Here is a 17,036-nt window from a genome sequence, read left to right on the forward strand (position 1 = left end):
TTACTTCTATTATCTTTACTTCTTTTCCAGTGTGGATTTATGTAGTTAAAAAACCATAAAACTTATTCACAATATTATAACATCCTAAAACTTTTATCTTGTAGAATTAGTATTTCAACTTTCCTCTGTATAAATACTATTTCCATTTTAAACCAGTCTTCCTCTGTTAGCTGCTAGAGTTCTCCCTTCCTCAACTCTTACCTTCTTTTCAACTTTCTCTTTACCTTCTCCAGAAAGACCACTTTAAAGCCCTCCACAAATTTCAAATAACAAACCAGATCTCACATGCCTTCCATCTATAACAGTTCTCTCACAAATTATACAGCAACTATTTGAAAACAGAAAGGTAGTGCAAGTCAATTTCATCTCAAAGATAGTGCTCCAACAAAGTCTTGTCTCCAACTTCCTTATTTTTTTAACTCATCAATTTGCACATCCTTACTTGTAAAGCTACCATTAAAGCAAAGAAGAAAAAAAGAAATCTTACTTCATAGCATCCTAGGAAATTGATTAAAGTTTCACAGCTTGCCCCAAGAAAACTCAGAAAACTCTTTAGGCACACAGAGGTTTGCAAACTGATGTACAAACATGCAGAATCCCTTACTTGTGGGTGCAAGATGCTAAGTGACCTGTCTTATGGAACTAAGTCTATAGCAAAATTCAGGTACCCTGGCATCACAAAACAGTCTTCTGAATAAAGAAAACTACTCTCTGCTGCTCTTTGTACGTTGGGTTTGGCATGCTATACTGACATTTGGTAGCGTGCATTTTCCCAAGTGTCCTTTGGCCCCCTTTTAACCAGGTTTCCACACCCCACCAAGGGCTTCTTCAAGTTTGTCTCTGTAAGCTGCGTAACGCTTCTTTAAGATTTGCAGTTGCTCATTTTCCTCTTTGTCCAGTATACGCAAGAAGTTTTGCAGTTCAGGAATACTGAAAGCTTCCCACTGGAAAGAGAAAAAGAGAAAAGGATAGATGAGACAAACAAAGTAAACAATTTATATATACAGTATTTTTATTCAAAACCTCAGACACTCGAAACAATTTCAAACTGAAACAGTATCCGGCACCCTCCTTGCAAATCTTAGGGATCTGAAAACATTCTAATCTTAAACTGTTTTTTGTTCTGCAAGTAACAACAGTCTAACCACAAATGAAATGTTTACAAAAGGCAAAGTAAATATAACAAGCAAAAAAAAAAATCTGCTTCCAAAAAATGGATCATCTGGTCAGCACAGATCAAACAGGAGCCCACTCATCCATGAAGCTAAACAAACACACAAAAACAGTGAATGTAACATACCATAACTTCTCCAGTTTCATGCTCACGTAGAACAAAACTGAGCATTTCTGTTCTGGGGCCTGCCACCAAACGCAGGTAGAGAGGATGTTCTCGGTCTGACAGCTTGCACGTATAAACTGCAGGAGAAGAAATCACAGTAATTATCATCTTGCCCAACGATGTTTCAAGTGCTCTGAATGATTAACACTAGCTCACATCAGAAAATTTCAGAGCTGAGCAAGCATAACTACAAAATGGACATATTCTGCATACTGTCTACATATTAGTCTACATACTGGTTTTGAACAAGTGATTTTCAGGGAGGAGCTGAGCAGAGGACTGATGATAACAGTGCAACACTACATTCACAGAGGAACAAAATGTCCTCCATTCAACACAGGACACCATCTGAATACATGCAGGGGAAAAAGCACAACACAGGTCTGCTGCTACAACTAAGCATTTAAGACATCAGAGCTGTGGTATCATCACCTTTTCCACTTAAAATCTCATACACAAAGTCTAAGAGACAACTCCGCCTGCCTGACATGGCTGGTGTGACTGACAGCCAGAAACATCTGAACTCTTGAAACTGTTCTCAGTGTCCACAGAAGAAGGCAGATTCTAAGTGCAAGAACACAACATTGGCAAAACGTGCTTTTCACTAAAAATATCTTTTGCATTTTCTGGTATTCCCAAACACAATATACAACAAACTTCTGAGAGCAGTTAGTGCACTAGGAGAGCCATGTGCACTAACACTCATGAACACCGCACGCATACCCATGATGCTCATCATCTCAACAACTCTCTGCCAATGCAAGGACTTGAGGTATCAGACACCACGGTGTCTTTTCTCTTTTTAAAAATCTGTCCTGTAGTTTAACCTCACAAATCCGCAGTATATCAGGCTATCTGACATCTAGAGCCTGATAAGGAGGCATCTCAAAACATAATGGACTGCAAGGCACAGGGGATATCTGTAAATGGTTTAGTGGGTTCTCATCTATTTTGTGAATTATCCTGAACTATCCCCAAATCATCTACTCTTACACATACTACTTTTTACAAACTAAAAAAAAAAAAAAAAAAAAAAAAAATAAAAGGCAGCGGGGGTTAAAAAAAAAAAAAAAAAAAAAAAAAAAGATGAGAGAGCGCGAGGTTGTCACCTCCCTCTGAGTTCTTCCACCCTGCTTATTTCAAGTACTCCTTATAGCACAACTCCCTCCCCAAAACCCTGTAACTACCAAAATGCCACAAGCCTAACTTATACCTTGGTCTTCCTTGTGACAACGCTTATAAAGTGCAAACTTCGCAGGGTTGTCAGCCACAAAAAACTTTTTGAGCAAGGCCTCGATAACTTCACGAACAGTATTGGTGCTGCTGATGTGAAGGGTATTCACGCAGCTGTCCGGCAAGTGAAAAGCTGATTCATTATTGCTGTGAGCACACCTCCCCTGGCTCTGGGAAGACTGCACAGTGATCGGTCTGCATAGTTCCATTTGAACTTTGATGAAGCCAGTGTAAATCCCATTTGCATTCTGCAACAGGAGGAAAAGTATCAAACAGTTAAAATTAGTATTGACAAGTTGTGACACATCAGTGGAGCAGGCAGATTAAAATGGTCATAGCGAACACTATGCCACTGTAATATATGCTGTCTTGTAGGAAAGATTGTTTTAGTAATTCAGACATTTATTATCTCTGGTATTTCTGCTGAATTTTTTTTTTCTTAATAACAACTATTTCATTTTAAGAGTATTGGGATCTCATCAAGCAAAAAGATACTACAAACAAGTGATAAGTTTTCACATTAGGAGAGACGGATGACAACTAGCATGCATCTTTAACAACAGATTTTATGCAGAAACACAGAAATTATCTCCCACATTTTAGCTGTGTTAATCAAATTAGTCTACGGCATTTAGATGCTCAAGTTGTGTTGCAATTCAAAAAGAACCAGAATGAATGCCAATCTAATCAACATTTAAAATTACTTATTCCAGTTGCTTCTGCAAGACAAAATAGCAATGCTGATCAAGCCTTACAGAGATAGAAACTTCAGGCAATCTGTTTTTAAGCCTAGTAAGTCCTGACCCACATGCAAACACAAAAATCTTTTTAGTACACAGTCACACTTATGTGGTTTAGGATAATGGAATTTCAGAATTTCCATATACGATATACCCACAGGAATACATAATGTATCTGAAAAATCAGGACAACGCAACAACTGAGTAACAACTTGCTAGGCAGATAAATGCAAATTTTATTAGTATGGTCTGCAGTAGGCTGGACTGAGTCTTAGACCTGGCCCACAATCCCTGGAAATAAATTCCATTGTATGTATTGTCTGTGTTATAGGGGCAGGGGGAGGGAAGTCTCATGCTGAAAACCTGTGTGACTATAAATTAAGTCTACTACAGTAAGTATTGCACGTTTTGGCTTTTCTCATTGGTCAAGCATCTTTATCAGAGATACCTGACAAAAATTTACAAACAAGATAAATATATCTTCATGTTTACCAGCTAAGGGTTTTCATCTGACAAATCTGCATCTTAGTGCCAATGGAGAGTTTCTTAAATACATTTCAAATGACATATTTTTTCTAGTACAGTTTGTTTCATTACATATAAAGAGAGCTACCTGGATAAAAACATTTCAGACATGAGGTTTAATTTCTAGATCAAGAAAGAGTCTCTTACCAAGTCATTAAAACAGAGACAGTTTCACACATAAGATGCCAACAATAATATTATTCATAATGCACAAAGTTACAGTTCAATTGGTCCTATTAAAAATTACAGGAATCTTACGCAAAACTTACCAAGGTCATCTTTAATTTATCAGTGACAGATGAATTATAGCTTTGTATCTTCTCTTTAACTTCTTCTTCACTGAGATAAACATGAGGTTCTCTCTCCTTCTGAACATCCTTCAACAACAACAACAGAGACAGTAGTTTTAGAAAACAAAATAAAAACCAGATCTTTTATGACTTTGGACGTGAGCATTCTTAGTCCAATTGGTAATTATTCCACAGAAGCTCAACATACAGTAACAAGCTGCACAGCAACAGAAAGGATTAACAAGTTAGGCAAATCAAACAGAACGCTTGGACTGAATGGAGATGCTTAAACCAACATACCCAAAGACACTTGTGTCCTTTTTTTGCCAACTGTTTTCATTCAAATATTTACTAGCAGTACGTAAAACAACTCAGCTCATTTTATGGCTTGATTTGCTCATGTCAATGCTATGCAATATCGTTAAGAATACAGTTGCAATTTTCATTAAATATTACTTAGAGCACCAATGGGCATTTCTAAACAAATGAAGAATACATATGAAAATAGCAGCACGTACTAAGAAGTAACACCAACAATCCCGTGCGTGCCTAAGAGCATCCCTGCATTCCAACGTGACAGAAAGCATGTTACGCACAGGGTCACCCACTGATACTTCAACCACCACAAGTAACTCTCCAGCTATACAATGTTACACCAAATTAATGGGTTTTTTTTTCCAGGGGAAAGCCCTATTAGTTTTTTCAACTGCTGCTTTTACAAGCTTGCTACAGATTTTACGTGCAGCAGTAAAACTAGTCCCTGGAGTTGGATTTTATCCAAACATTTGTTCCCAAACCGTATTCCTGTAGCAAACTAGTGTTATAAATACATTCTGGTTTCTACCACTAGCACAAATGCCATATATAGTATGAAAGAGTTTCAGCTCTGAGCTTTAATGACTTAAGACTTAGAAAGGGATAAGCTTTGAAGAAGCTTGAAGCTTTCAGGGTACATCTGAACACAGGAATACACATTCACTGTATGGAGAAACTCTCAAATCATGGCATTGCAATCTGTCCTCACAAGCACATTCCAGTGGAGCTGATCCTAAGAAAGGATTTCCCTCACTTCAGGATTTCCCTCACTGCAGTGCAGTGGCCAGCCCTGTATCCCAGTCTTTTTGACACCACTCAGCACACACCTTTGCAAGCACTTCAGTTTGCCAGAAACACCCTCACAGACAAGCACATCTGGTGTGGAACTGGAAGCTTCTACTTGCCAGAAAGAATCTGCAGATTTTTTTTCTGTCTCCTAATTTAAAACCAGCTAGTTTTAGTTCTTTTGGGCTTAGTTTTGCTTTTCCTATATGGTATTTTACTAAATGACATGCTGGAGCCGACTTTTTCCCCATAGCTATAAAAAGAAAGGTGCGGTCTGAATGAAGAACTGGAAGCCAGAAACCTTGCATTCTCATCTGGGCTCAGATACTGATTTCCTGTATAACACAGAGAACATACCTTTATTTCACAGATCGGGCAACTGAGGCAAAAAGAACACCAGCCAAATACAACTCTCCTACTAGCTCCTTAAGCACAACTCTAAGATTGTGTAGCATCTCGCACAGCTGCCAGACCCCACCTAGTTGATTACAAAATACCAAATTACTAAATGTTTTCAGAATCCAAGTCTCCATTCTCACTAGAGAAATTAAGCTTTCTTGCCCTTATATTTCATCTTCCTCCTCCCCCAAACTGCCGTAATAATGACAGATAGTTTCATCTGAACTGCTCACTTCATCTCCCCAGGGCTCTTACAGTTTTGTAGTGTTCTCTTTGGGGGTCAAATGAATCATTATAAAACAAAGCAGGCACAGGAAAAAATAAAAGTAGCATTTTTTTTTCTCTGAAATCAAAGTAAATGTTATTGCTGTTTTCATGCTTAAACTAAATATCAAAAGCAATGACTCCTAGTCAGAGCCTGGAAATACGGGCACTCTAAATGCTGACTTCAAATAATGTTGTGGGAGTGGGCTGAGACAACCTTAGCAGTGGATACTGAAGGGACAGGGAACAATCTGCAGTCCTCTGGCCATAAAGGTCTGACAGAGAATTTTGCCATCTATATGACTGATTTCAACAACTCAAGCTTCAACTTGGAATGTTGCTAGTCTGTGTAGCTGCAGACAAGCCCCTTCACATGGATACCAGCCAAGACTCATCTTTCAGAGATGAGCATGTTGTGGAGTTCATACCTCTCCAATCTGCTAACACTACCAATACTGAACTTCCAATAATGGACACCTGTTTCAATATTTATCATTATTCTGTTGCTGATGGTTCAAGCAGGTACCTCTTATCTACCCTGCTGGAGCTGATTAGCGCCATGATTACTGAAGTCATACACAACATCTATTGCTATAAAAAGAAAACACTAACCAGAAGAAGAAAACACTCACCACCTTTCCCATGTTCAATCCTCACCCTTTGTTTCAAAAAAAACCAAAACAAAAACCAAACACCCAAAGAAACCAAACCATAAAACTTCACATTAACTTCTGTGCATGTCAAGAGATTAAATTTCGCAAAAAGGACTTTTAGTAACTGTAGATGACAAAAGAGAATCTATCACCTTTAATGGCACAGGGTAGGTTCACAAGGCTAACAGCAGAAAAACAATCCATCTACATAATATATATTTTAGAAAGAGAGGAAAAAAAACAAATGTAAACAAATGACTAAGCATGAACAGAGAGCAAGAAATAACTTCCTCCTGTTTCCATATAGGAGCGTTTTCATGTATATTTCTGTTCTCCCAAGAAGTCATATTTTTCTAGCAAAGTGATAGAACTTTGTTTAGCTGAGAAAGGACACAACCCCATGAGATCACTCCAGTCCTCTGGACTGCCAAGGAACCAGGCACAATGAGCAAAACCCAAGCACGACACCTAAGCAAGCTAATTTCTGACAGACTCACTCTAGAGATTCTCTGGAGTCAGGTCTGTAATGTGTATTGGATAATATGGCGTCAAACGTTAAAATGGCTCTTGATAGAGCCAAACATGTTTGCAAGAGTGGGCTTGAGGGTGCTAGAACTGATGGGAACAACAAGACAAAGGAGTGGCTGCACATGTTGGTCGTGAGCTAGAGGCAGCAACTCCATCAGGCTGGTGGTGAGGGGGCCAGGAAAACAACTGATGCTCAGAGATATGCCAGTCTTAGGTGAGACTCCACTACAGAGCTGCAGACGACTTGGCATCACCAGAGGAGTCATCATTCCCACACTGAGTCAGATGTGATTCCCTACTTGAACATACCACTGGAAATTTATGCCTTCTGGCCAGGCAATTTTGGCAAAGTTTAATTAAGCACATAGAAAACAGAGTCCTGTTTATGCAAAAGCTGAGATAACCTCTTTCTGTAGTGTACTACCAACAAATGTAGCTATAACTCATTTTCTAAACAACCAAAGCATGTGCCTCAACTAATTTTAACAGCATATAGATTATGCAAAACTGAACTGAATACAAAAATTACTAGGATTAAAACATTAAAGAATAGACCCAAATCCATTCAAGAAAAATGCTATACACAAGAGACAGAAACGCTGTCTACTTCAACCATCATTTCCACTCCAGTCCACCATCCTTGATCATCAAGACCACAGACAGTGAACAGTGGAAGATATCTGTCACAGCAAAGGAAACATAAAACTCTATCCCATTGGAAATTTAAACCCAAGATCTTCATTAATTCATCTAGACATATCCTCCTGTTCCCAAACAAAAGCTCAAAATACTCTAACTGCACACACATCAGGGCACATTACTTCAACCAAGCAGACAAAACCTCCTCATTAGCTAGACACCAGCACCTATAGAGAATCACATTGCTGTCACACAGACTGCAGACAGTAAATCCCATACAACTGCTGTCAGGAGAAATGTGGTGGGTTAGCCCTTGGCTCAGGGCCAAGCCACACAATGCTTTAACCCACGACAAGAAAGCTAACAAAGGAACACCTCAGTGACTTTATTACGAACAAGAAAGTCTCAGCCTAGTATGATTCACTGGGTCAGCCGCTCTCTGTATCATTAAATAGCACACACAGATTTGAGGCACCTGTGTATTTTAATTTTCCTAATTATACTTAACAAGGAAAGAGAACTAGCTACAAGATGGTATACAGTTTTCTCCGACATTCCTGGAGCTCAATTGCTCTCAGTATACAGTGGCACTTAACTTTTGCCACACAGCTTTGTCTGGCCATGCTCTAAGTTAAAATAAATAAGCCTTTTTTGACCAACATACTTAGGTGAATGGAGGAAGACTTAGCAAATTCTCATTTCCCATAGTTCTGTTATTTCCTTCTGTACTTGTCACCTCGTAACAGGGCCCACTAAAGGAAAAGCCCTCTGCTAACTCTAGTTAGGTCCAGCAGATCAAATTCCACTGTGTTATCTCAGCAGATAAATCTATTACCTGTAGAAGACCTTGAGTCATCCAATACAATGGCAAAGTAACAGCAGTTAACTCACCTCTCCCATGCTTTAGAATATGCCTGTACCACCTTGCTCTGAAATGGCCACCACATGGCTGAAGCCACACCTGCTCAGGGTGGGACTACTGGCAAGCAATTACTCCAGGCTCAGCTGTTTTAAACAAAGGAGCAGGGGCATTTGCAGAGGTGAGATTTAGATGTTACAGACAAGTACATCTATCATCTGTTCTTGTGACAGTTCTGCCTGGTGTGGCAAGAGGAGAAGCCAGTCTGTGTCACCTGGTGACTCACCCAGCCCAGGACAAAAGCTTTTTTTCCACCGTGGTCCTCCTGTGACCCCCTGTCATGCTCTGCAACCCCTGGCACAGCTCCTCAGAACCAGCACACTGCCAAGGCTCTAGCCAGCCAATTCATCCCTAGGCCAATTCATCTCCACCTCCCTAACAAAATGCCCAGTGTGCATGCCTCACAGAATCTGTATATGCTGGGAACTGTGAAACTGTCCTTCAAAAGTTAGGCCTGGTGATGAGTTTCCTAACCACAACTCCTTGCGTAGGAGAGTGAAGTATAGGTGCAGTCAGCAGAGCAGTTCACACTGTCAGCCAAGACCTAGATGTTCCTAGGCTTAACAAAGGTACTTCTGGGTGCTCGTGTTCAAAAAAGGAATTTTCTCTACAAAACAATGCACAAACATTTCAATGTTATTTTTGTTAAAAAAAAAAAAAAATCAAACCTGAGGTAGGTGTGACTCCTCCATCACTTAGCCAAATTATATTCTCAGTATAGCTGCAATGTCATCACCCGTTCCTCCTCCCAGCCCAGTTAAGTGTGTTTTCCTCATCAGAGCTCCTGGTCTCCTTCCATTCTCTGCTTCTCATGTTATCAGCTACTTCCTCAGCCTAGCACAGATGTGAAAGATAAAAACTAATCTCAAGGAGAGAGCTGAATACATTAGAATTCATACAGATTATGTTTCTGGGTCCAAAACATTACTTCTAATCTGAGCTACTAATTTCTGTGAAAATCACACTGTCCTTCTCAACACTTAACAGTGCACACCATTGGCAGCCATTTGTACTAAAGCCATTCCTCAGGTCAACCAAAGCAGCATTTCATTCTCAAATGAAATTCCTAAGCAACAGTTGCCAGTGAGAGGGAAATGAGGCAAGTGCTTTCATTTCCCCAAGGGGAATAGCTGGTCTTTCATTAGAGCTTATGATGCAATGCCTCTTCACAGCTGAGCTTCCTCTCAACAAAAAGGGCAGAAAATTTTTTTTTCCTTTAATCACCTCCACCCCCTATGCACATCTCATTTATTGTCTCACAGGTGTTTAGAGAAGTAGCTTTCTCTTTTTAACATTTATGCTCAGTGCAAAGCCCCCCAGAGACTCTCTCAGCATGAATCCTCAAGGAACACAACTGAAACAGCACAGACTACAATTCAAATGAACTGCAAATCAAGTTGGGGTCCCTAAAAAGAAGAATTGCATCACATCTGTGACTTTAATAAAGTCCAGGTCTCACTGCCAAACCCCGGTCCCGCATGCAGTAAGAAAGCGCTAAACTCAACAGCTAGCAAGCTGCTATGGAACGAGGCTGAGAAGCTCCACAAACAAAGAAAACCCCCAGACCCTGAAGCGTGCTTCCTCAGGATCCTTGCCTTCAGGCAGATGCATGGCTTCCCCAAACTGCTACTACAGGCTTCCATTTATGGAGGGATACAAGTCTCTCTCTTCTATCTAATCTCCTATTTTCACAAAATCTGAAGAAATCAGCATCTCTTGAGGAATGGGGAACCAAGTTCATCTTAACATTTCAGCATGACAGACACAGGAAAATAAAATTAATGAAAAGTTAACCTATTGCAGGAACATATTAAAGTATTTTCGTAAGAAATCTAACAATCAAACACTTGTGGGACCTCAAGCCAACTTTCAGCCATGTCAGTCCCTATCCCCTGCCCTCACATTTCGTACTAATCCCACACATATAGTGACCCTTGATTCAGTCAGACAAATGAAGGCGCCCTGATCTTGTTGTGAATTTTGTCCAGGAATCATTTTTGAAGTAAAGTAGAGGCTTTGACAAATGAGAAATGCAGCCTAATCTACATTAAGAAAAAATAATAATCTCAAGTCTTTTTTAAGTCATAAAAATTGCACCTAATGCATCCTATTTACATCAAGCTTGCATTAAAGAAAGGATTTAACTAAGTGCTATCACACAACAAAAAAGCCTAATAGATAATACAAGAAAGAAAAGAGAAAGGGATTTCTGATCTCAGTTGCTGTTACTTCCACAAGCAAGGAACACTCCTTCCTACAGCCTGTCAGCACTCCCACAGAAAGAAAGAAATTGAAACCTTGTAATTAAATTATTTTGAAACAAGCATCTTGCTGCTTCTTCATCCTAACTCTCCTCAGAGCAGAGCAGCTTTACCAGCAACAGCCCCTTCCATCCTGGGGCAAGCCCACATGCGGGTGTGCTCTTCCTTCCTTTGAAAGCCTGACAACCACTAGGTACAGCTACTGGTCATGCCCATCCACAAACGGTCAGAGACACCAGGAGCCAGGAAGGTATGAAGAGGACCAAATGGAGGCAGAGCGGCTCAGAAATATTAGCATCCAAGCATCTCCAAGCATTGCACCTTCTCACATAGCTGCACTTGGAAATGTTTGTGTCCTCCTGAATGGGATGAGAGTCCTCTTGGGGTCAGGAAAAGGGGAATTTTCTGACAGGATGGATGAGGGCAGAATAATCTCTGTAGCCTCTTTAGTACCTTTTGCTTTCTGCACTCAGTGGGATCCAGTTCCCAGCCCTGTCAGTGGCACACAGGGCAAGGAAGCAGGTTTTTCCAAGAGGGTTTGGCTGATCCAAGTCTTAAATAATTATCCTGACAGTCAGAGCAAGCTCAAGAACAGCCTGCATCAGGCCCTCCTGAGGCAGCAAGAGAAGTGGTGCCCTCACAGGTGGAGTGTATGGCACATCCAGCCTGGCATTCTGCCTCCGACAGCAGGAGAACTACAGGCTATTTCAAGCGAGCACGTGAGTCTTTTCTGCAGCCTCACTGATGGCATCCACAAGTGTTGTAGCAGGAATTTAGAGGGCACCTCCCTTCCGAGTCTGTTTAGTGTCCATTTATGGAGCTGGTGATTATGCATGCACATAAGTCCTTTTGAATCTGCCAATACTGCCCGCCTCTACACCTCCTGTGGCAGCAAGTTCCAGAAATTCATGACTGCAGTGTGAAGAAGTACTGCCATTAGCTTTAAGCTGATCTTCCATTAAGTCAGAAGATAACTTCTGTTAAATATATGGAGTGCCCCTTAATCCTAATATGGCACAACCTGGTGAACCCAAGTTTCACATTCAGCTTATCCATCACCTTTGTGATTTTGTAAACCATGATCATACACTTCCTTTTTCTTCTCCAAAGTGAGGAGCCCTGGACTCAAGTCTTTCCTAAGGCAGCTGCTCCATCCTCTCAATCACTTTAGAGAAGGGTAACTAACTCCAGTATGCCTTTCCTGAAATATGGCGAACAGAGCAGCAAGCAGAACTCGCAACATAGATGCATCAAAGTTTAGGTGCTCTTCGCTTATTAATTTGTACACTACAGTCCAGGAAAAAAATTTACCTAAGACACCTCTGATGCAACATCTTCTCTCTTCCAGGGCACTTCCACAGTGGTTAAAGAAATCCCTCTGCAACTACCACAGCTTGTAATTTTAGCATAATTTTACAAGGTACAAGCATTCCAGTTAGTAAGTAAACACTTGTTACTTTCAGACTATTTTCAGTTTTTCCCAAATACCACCACACCCTGTGGCTTGTCATGCTAATGAAAGCACTGAATGACCAAGGGTAAAGCAAAGCATTATGGTTCCTGTCTGACCTCTCTGATATAAACGCTCAGATGTTTATATGGTGAATAGTTTTAAGCAGCTGAGAAACAAACCAAGAACTCTAACTTCCCTTTATTCTTTTTAACAAATTATTTTCCTTCCAACAGAGGCAATATAAACACAATTAATGTTCAGACATTGTGAAAGGAAGGCTAGAAAAAGAAATAGATTTGTTGGTGACATTAACACTGCTGCTTAAGTTTCATTTAAGTTTATCATGACCTCACATCTGAAAACCCCTAGTTACAAACCCTGTCATACCCTATATGGCTGTACTTTAACTACTGGCATGCAACCCAGTTTTAAAAAGCCAGTCATCTGTTTAAAGTGAAAACCAACTGTATGAAGAATAGTTCATATATACTAGCAGGTTTTATGCAGATCTGTACCTTTTTTCCATATTATAACATATTTTTAAAGCAATACATTAAATGATTTAAGCAAAATTTCACAGCTGCCTCAATTTTGCATATCTCCGTAAAAGTAGATGCAAGAGACATCACAAACTGGAAATAACCTCCTTCAGGTTTGACTGCTGGCTATTTAAGCAGATAAGGGGTTTAATGAAGTAAAATGGGTTAACAGCTTCTTTGTGACCTGTTCAACAAAGTCTAGCTTTTAGCAGACAGTTAGGAAACAAGCTTATACAAGACATTGTACAGAAAACTAATTAGTGTATCTTGAAAAGAAGGGTAAGTATGGCCTGGAACCTGAGCTATTACTACAGTTAGCAATTGCACAAATAAGTAATATCAGGATCCTGGGTCATTACACCACAGTACTTGCATGTGACCCTGCAATGCAAGAATCCAACACCCTCCACCTAACAAAAGGCAGGGAGAGGTTGTTTGCAATGACAACCCCCCAGGTCTTCAAATGCGGCTATCTACATTTTACATATGAATTGGTATTGGAAATCAACTGGCCATTCCTAGGGAAGCACAGTGCAGGAAGAATAAGCCATGAGCCACGCCAAGCAGTCTTCTCCCCGTGGTTATTGCCAGCACTTCTGAAGGCTGAGGCAAGCTCAGTCATGGGCCTTGTTCTCAGCAGAAGCTGGGTGATGGGCCGGCTTTCGCCATGTACATCAAACACCATTTTATCTTCCGAGCAACGTGCCCTTCCTGTCCTGGATTTGGCTGGGAAGTTCAAAGATTGTTCCATCAAATTATTTTTTAAGCCTTCTGACAAAACCTCCCTGTATCAAGAAAAGGCAACAACTTCCTAACCAGACCCAGTTTCAAGGCCGGTGTTAGACAGAAACGGTGAGTCTGAACATCACAGTCCCACCAACCAAGTCATTTCTGTTTTGATTTGTTCTACTTGAAAGAAAGAAAAACACAAACCTCTTAAAAATTGCACAGTAACAATTCTCACCTAGGAAACATCCCATAACACATTGGCTCATTGGCTATAGAGCAACCCTGACAGTTTGTCCCTTATCACAGACACTACAACGCAAACAATGTTGTTCAAAGAGACCCACAGTCTTCTCAAGCAAATACTGGTCATGGGAGGGAAGTTCTCTGTTTGAGGAACATACAGTTCCCTAAAAATTTCAAGAAGTTACTATTACTGTCTCTTCTGGTCAACATGGCACTGATCTTATATTTGAAACTTTCCTGAAGGAAAAAAGTCCTTCTCTATCACACATGCGTCTCAAAACCCCACAACATTTAGGAAGTACAACTATATTTCTCATATAAAATCTGCACTTCAAAGGCCTCAAAAGCCCATAACAATAACCTTGGAGGGAGGGGGGGGGAAGTTAAAAGCTGTAAGCAATCACCAGTATCTTAGCAAAGTATACATCCTCTAAGCCAAAGAGGCCGAGGTATCTTCTTAGTATGTCAAATACGATCACAATAAAACTGTTACATGCCTTTATAGTCAACTCACATAACTGATGCCTTATATACATACATGTCAAACGGTAAGAGGTAAAAACTTACTCCATCCAAAACCTGCAGGTCTCCTTCAAAAGAGCAAGCTAGGTTTTTCACAAAACAAGCCCATAAGAAATATTTTTACACCAACACTACCTCTCTCACTGCACTTTGTGTAGTTCACACTCTACACAGCTTCCATAGAAACACTAAAAAGGGAACGAATCTCTTCAAAGAGGCATTCAAATCAGATATTTCACATGGTGCAGACAAAAGGAGGCACTCCTGCAGTCTTGCCTGCATGAAGGATTTCTTTCTCCTTTTACACTCCAGAAAATGTATATCACCTGACACATTTATAAGCTGAAACAGGGCTGATTTCCATTATAAGATGAAACAGGGCAGATTTAGATGAGATATTAGGAATAAATTTTTCACTGTGAGGGTGGTGAGGCACTGGAACAGGTTGCCCAGGGAAGTTGTGGATGCCCCATCCCTGGAGGTGTTCAAGGCCAGACTGGATGAGGCTTTGAGCAACCTGGTCTAGTGGGAGGTGTCCCTGCCCAGGGCAGTGGGGTTGGAACTCCATGATCTTTGAGGTCCTTTCCAACCCAAACCATTCTATGATTCTATGATTTAATTAAAAACTAATGCAGTAATGACAGCACCCTCCTACACAGCCATTCTATTAGCATGTTTTCTTAAAAATAGGGTAGTATTCAAAAGACATTTCTGAAGAAGCACACTACTATTATTTGTTTTGCCTCCTACTGCCAGATCTGACCTGTCAAAAATTCAGTTCAGTATTTCAGAAAAGAAAAAGAGTGGGCAAACGAGGTGACCTGTCTCTGCTCCACCACCATGTACTACTATAGTGGAAATTCACGTTGACCTTAACGACAGAGTTTTACATCTCTTTTATATTGCCAGCCTTAAGAGGTCAAAAGCTGAAAAAGAAATACCAGAACTCCTTAGCCAATTATCCATCTCAAAGCTAGAGCAAACAGGATTTCTTAAGTTCTTTCCCCACCTTGGTTCAATATGACTGGAGTTCCAGTTTGAACTTACTATGGCTTCAGCGATCAGATTTGACTGCCATGCCAGTAAGAAGGAAAATTAAAAAAAGGCTCAAACCAGTCTTGGATCCAACCTTGCTGCAACTCCCTGCTTTAAGTTATTCTTCTCATCTTGCAAATGACAAATGCAGTTGTGGGGCTTAGCTGAGAAGAAGTTGACAGAGGCAGGAGTGGGCCACTGGACCATAGCCATCCAGCCCCATGCCACCACTTGTAAAAGTCCACATCCTAGTGACCTAAAGTTCACATCAGTAAGGGGGTGCTCAATCCTGAGATCTCTGCACTGTAAGGAAACTGAGCAATTGATTCAGCAAGATTATGCCTTGAATAAACTCATCATCATGGTAGTGGCAACCTGCTTTCTGAGGGGTTTTAATCCCTTGTTTTTCTACACCCCACTTTTATTATTCACACATATATTTAAATGGACTATCAAGCACTTCAGCTGCAAGCACAGTGGGACGGACAAGAGCATGTTCTTTACAGAGAAAGACAAAACATTACTACCATTATGAAAATGGAAAACTGCCACCAGCTTACCTGACTCAACCCTTTTTGCAAAAATACACTTGCTGCCTAGCCTCAGTATGAATTTGTTTTCCAGAATACACACATTTATTTCTCAGAAATGACTGCAGATGCCTCAAGTTGTAAATACCCATCTTGGGACAATTTAAAGGATTACTGCTTTTAGCTATATGCCTCCTTCTCTGCTAGAGGCTACAGCTGCCTCAGAAGTCAGTTGTCACAGTCCTTGTCCAGTCAACAGACCACTACCAGGCTGCAGATTACTTCTACAACTCCAGGAGGCTCCTTTCTTAATTAGGATGAACACAGTATTTTTTTCTTTTTACAGATGAAAAAGAACAGGATAAACAAATTGAAAAGAAAAGAGTTAGAAAAGGAAAGGGGGTTTTTTGTTTTATTTTTGTATAGGTAAAAAGGGCCACAGATTATATAAACAACCACTAAACAAGCCTGCAGCATAAGAGAACTACTGTGCCATAAACACTTCACCACACAGGTCCCAACTTACCCAAACATTGTGCTAGCCTGGTGCCATGTATCAGCAGTTTACACCACTAACATCTCCAGTGGTAACATGAGCATGCCTCCCTCCCTATCAGCTCACAATTTCTGTCCCAGGGCAGACAATTCTGTAGTAGTGAGGCACTTCAGAATTCTAGGGCAACCGTTATAATCAGATTTTTTTTTTTTAATGACACCAATAAAAGAGTGGGGTGATACTACTGCTATTTAGATTGACACTGGCAGGACACAGCGGAGACAGGAGAACAGACTAGGAGTTCACAAGAGGTAGACTTTCAAGGGAGGTGGGAAGAGAAGACTTTAGAACATGGTTAATTAACATCCCACTGTAAAAGCTAGATAAACTTTTCTTCTGAGGAAAGGTCAGGAGAATAGGCTGCACTGGAGAACAGGGCTTGCTTGCTTACAACCTGATGCTATGGCCCAACTCCAAACACAAGTTATTTTGCCATGCTGGAGAATGGCCACCAGGAAACCAGAGAAGGGGGAAAGAGATTACATGCTTTGTTCTTAAGCAGCAAATGGGAGAACATGTTGATTTTACAACAAAAGTT

At 40.5% G+C, this 17,036-nt stretch overlaps 1 protein-coding gene across 1 annotated transcript; it reads right to left on the minus strand.

The window, feature by feature from the left end:
* Positions 1-39: 39 nt before the first annotated feature.
* Positions 40-4,214, minus strand: RASSF3 (Ras association (RalGDS/AF-6) domain family member 3; the record flags this gene model as incomplete). The annotated part of the gene is made up of 4 exons (XM_010079241.1): positions 40-944; positions 1,301-1,416; positions 2,553-2,820; positions 4,107-4,214. Coding segments are annotated over 4 exons (642 nt in total), but the record flags the coding sequence as incomplete, so codon positions are not given.
* Between the last annotated feature and the right edge of the window lie 12,822 nt (positions 4,215-17,036).

This window comes from Pterocles gutturalis, unplaced genomic scaffold (assembly GCF_000699245.1).
Source record: "Pterocles gutturalis isolate BGI_N339 unplaced genomic scaffold, ASM69924v1 scaffold43863, whole genome shotgun sequence".
NCBI classification, from domain to species: Eukaryota; Metazoa; Chordata; class Aves; order Pterocliformes; family Pteroclidae; genus Pterocles; species Pterocles gutturalis.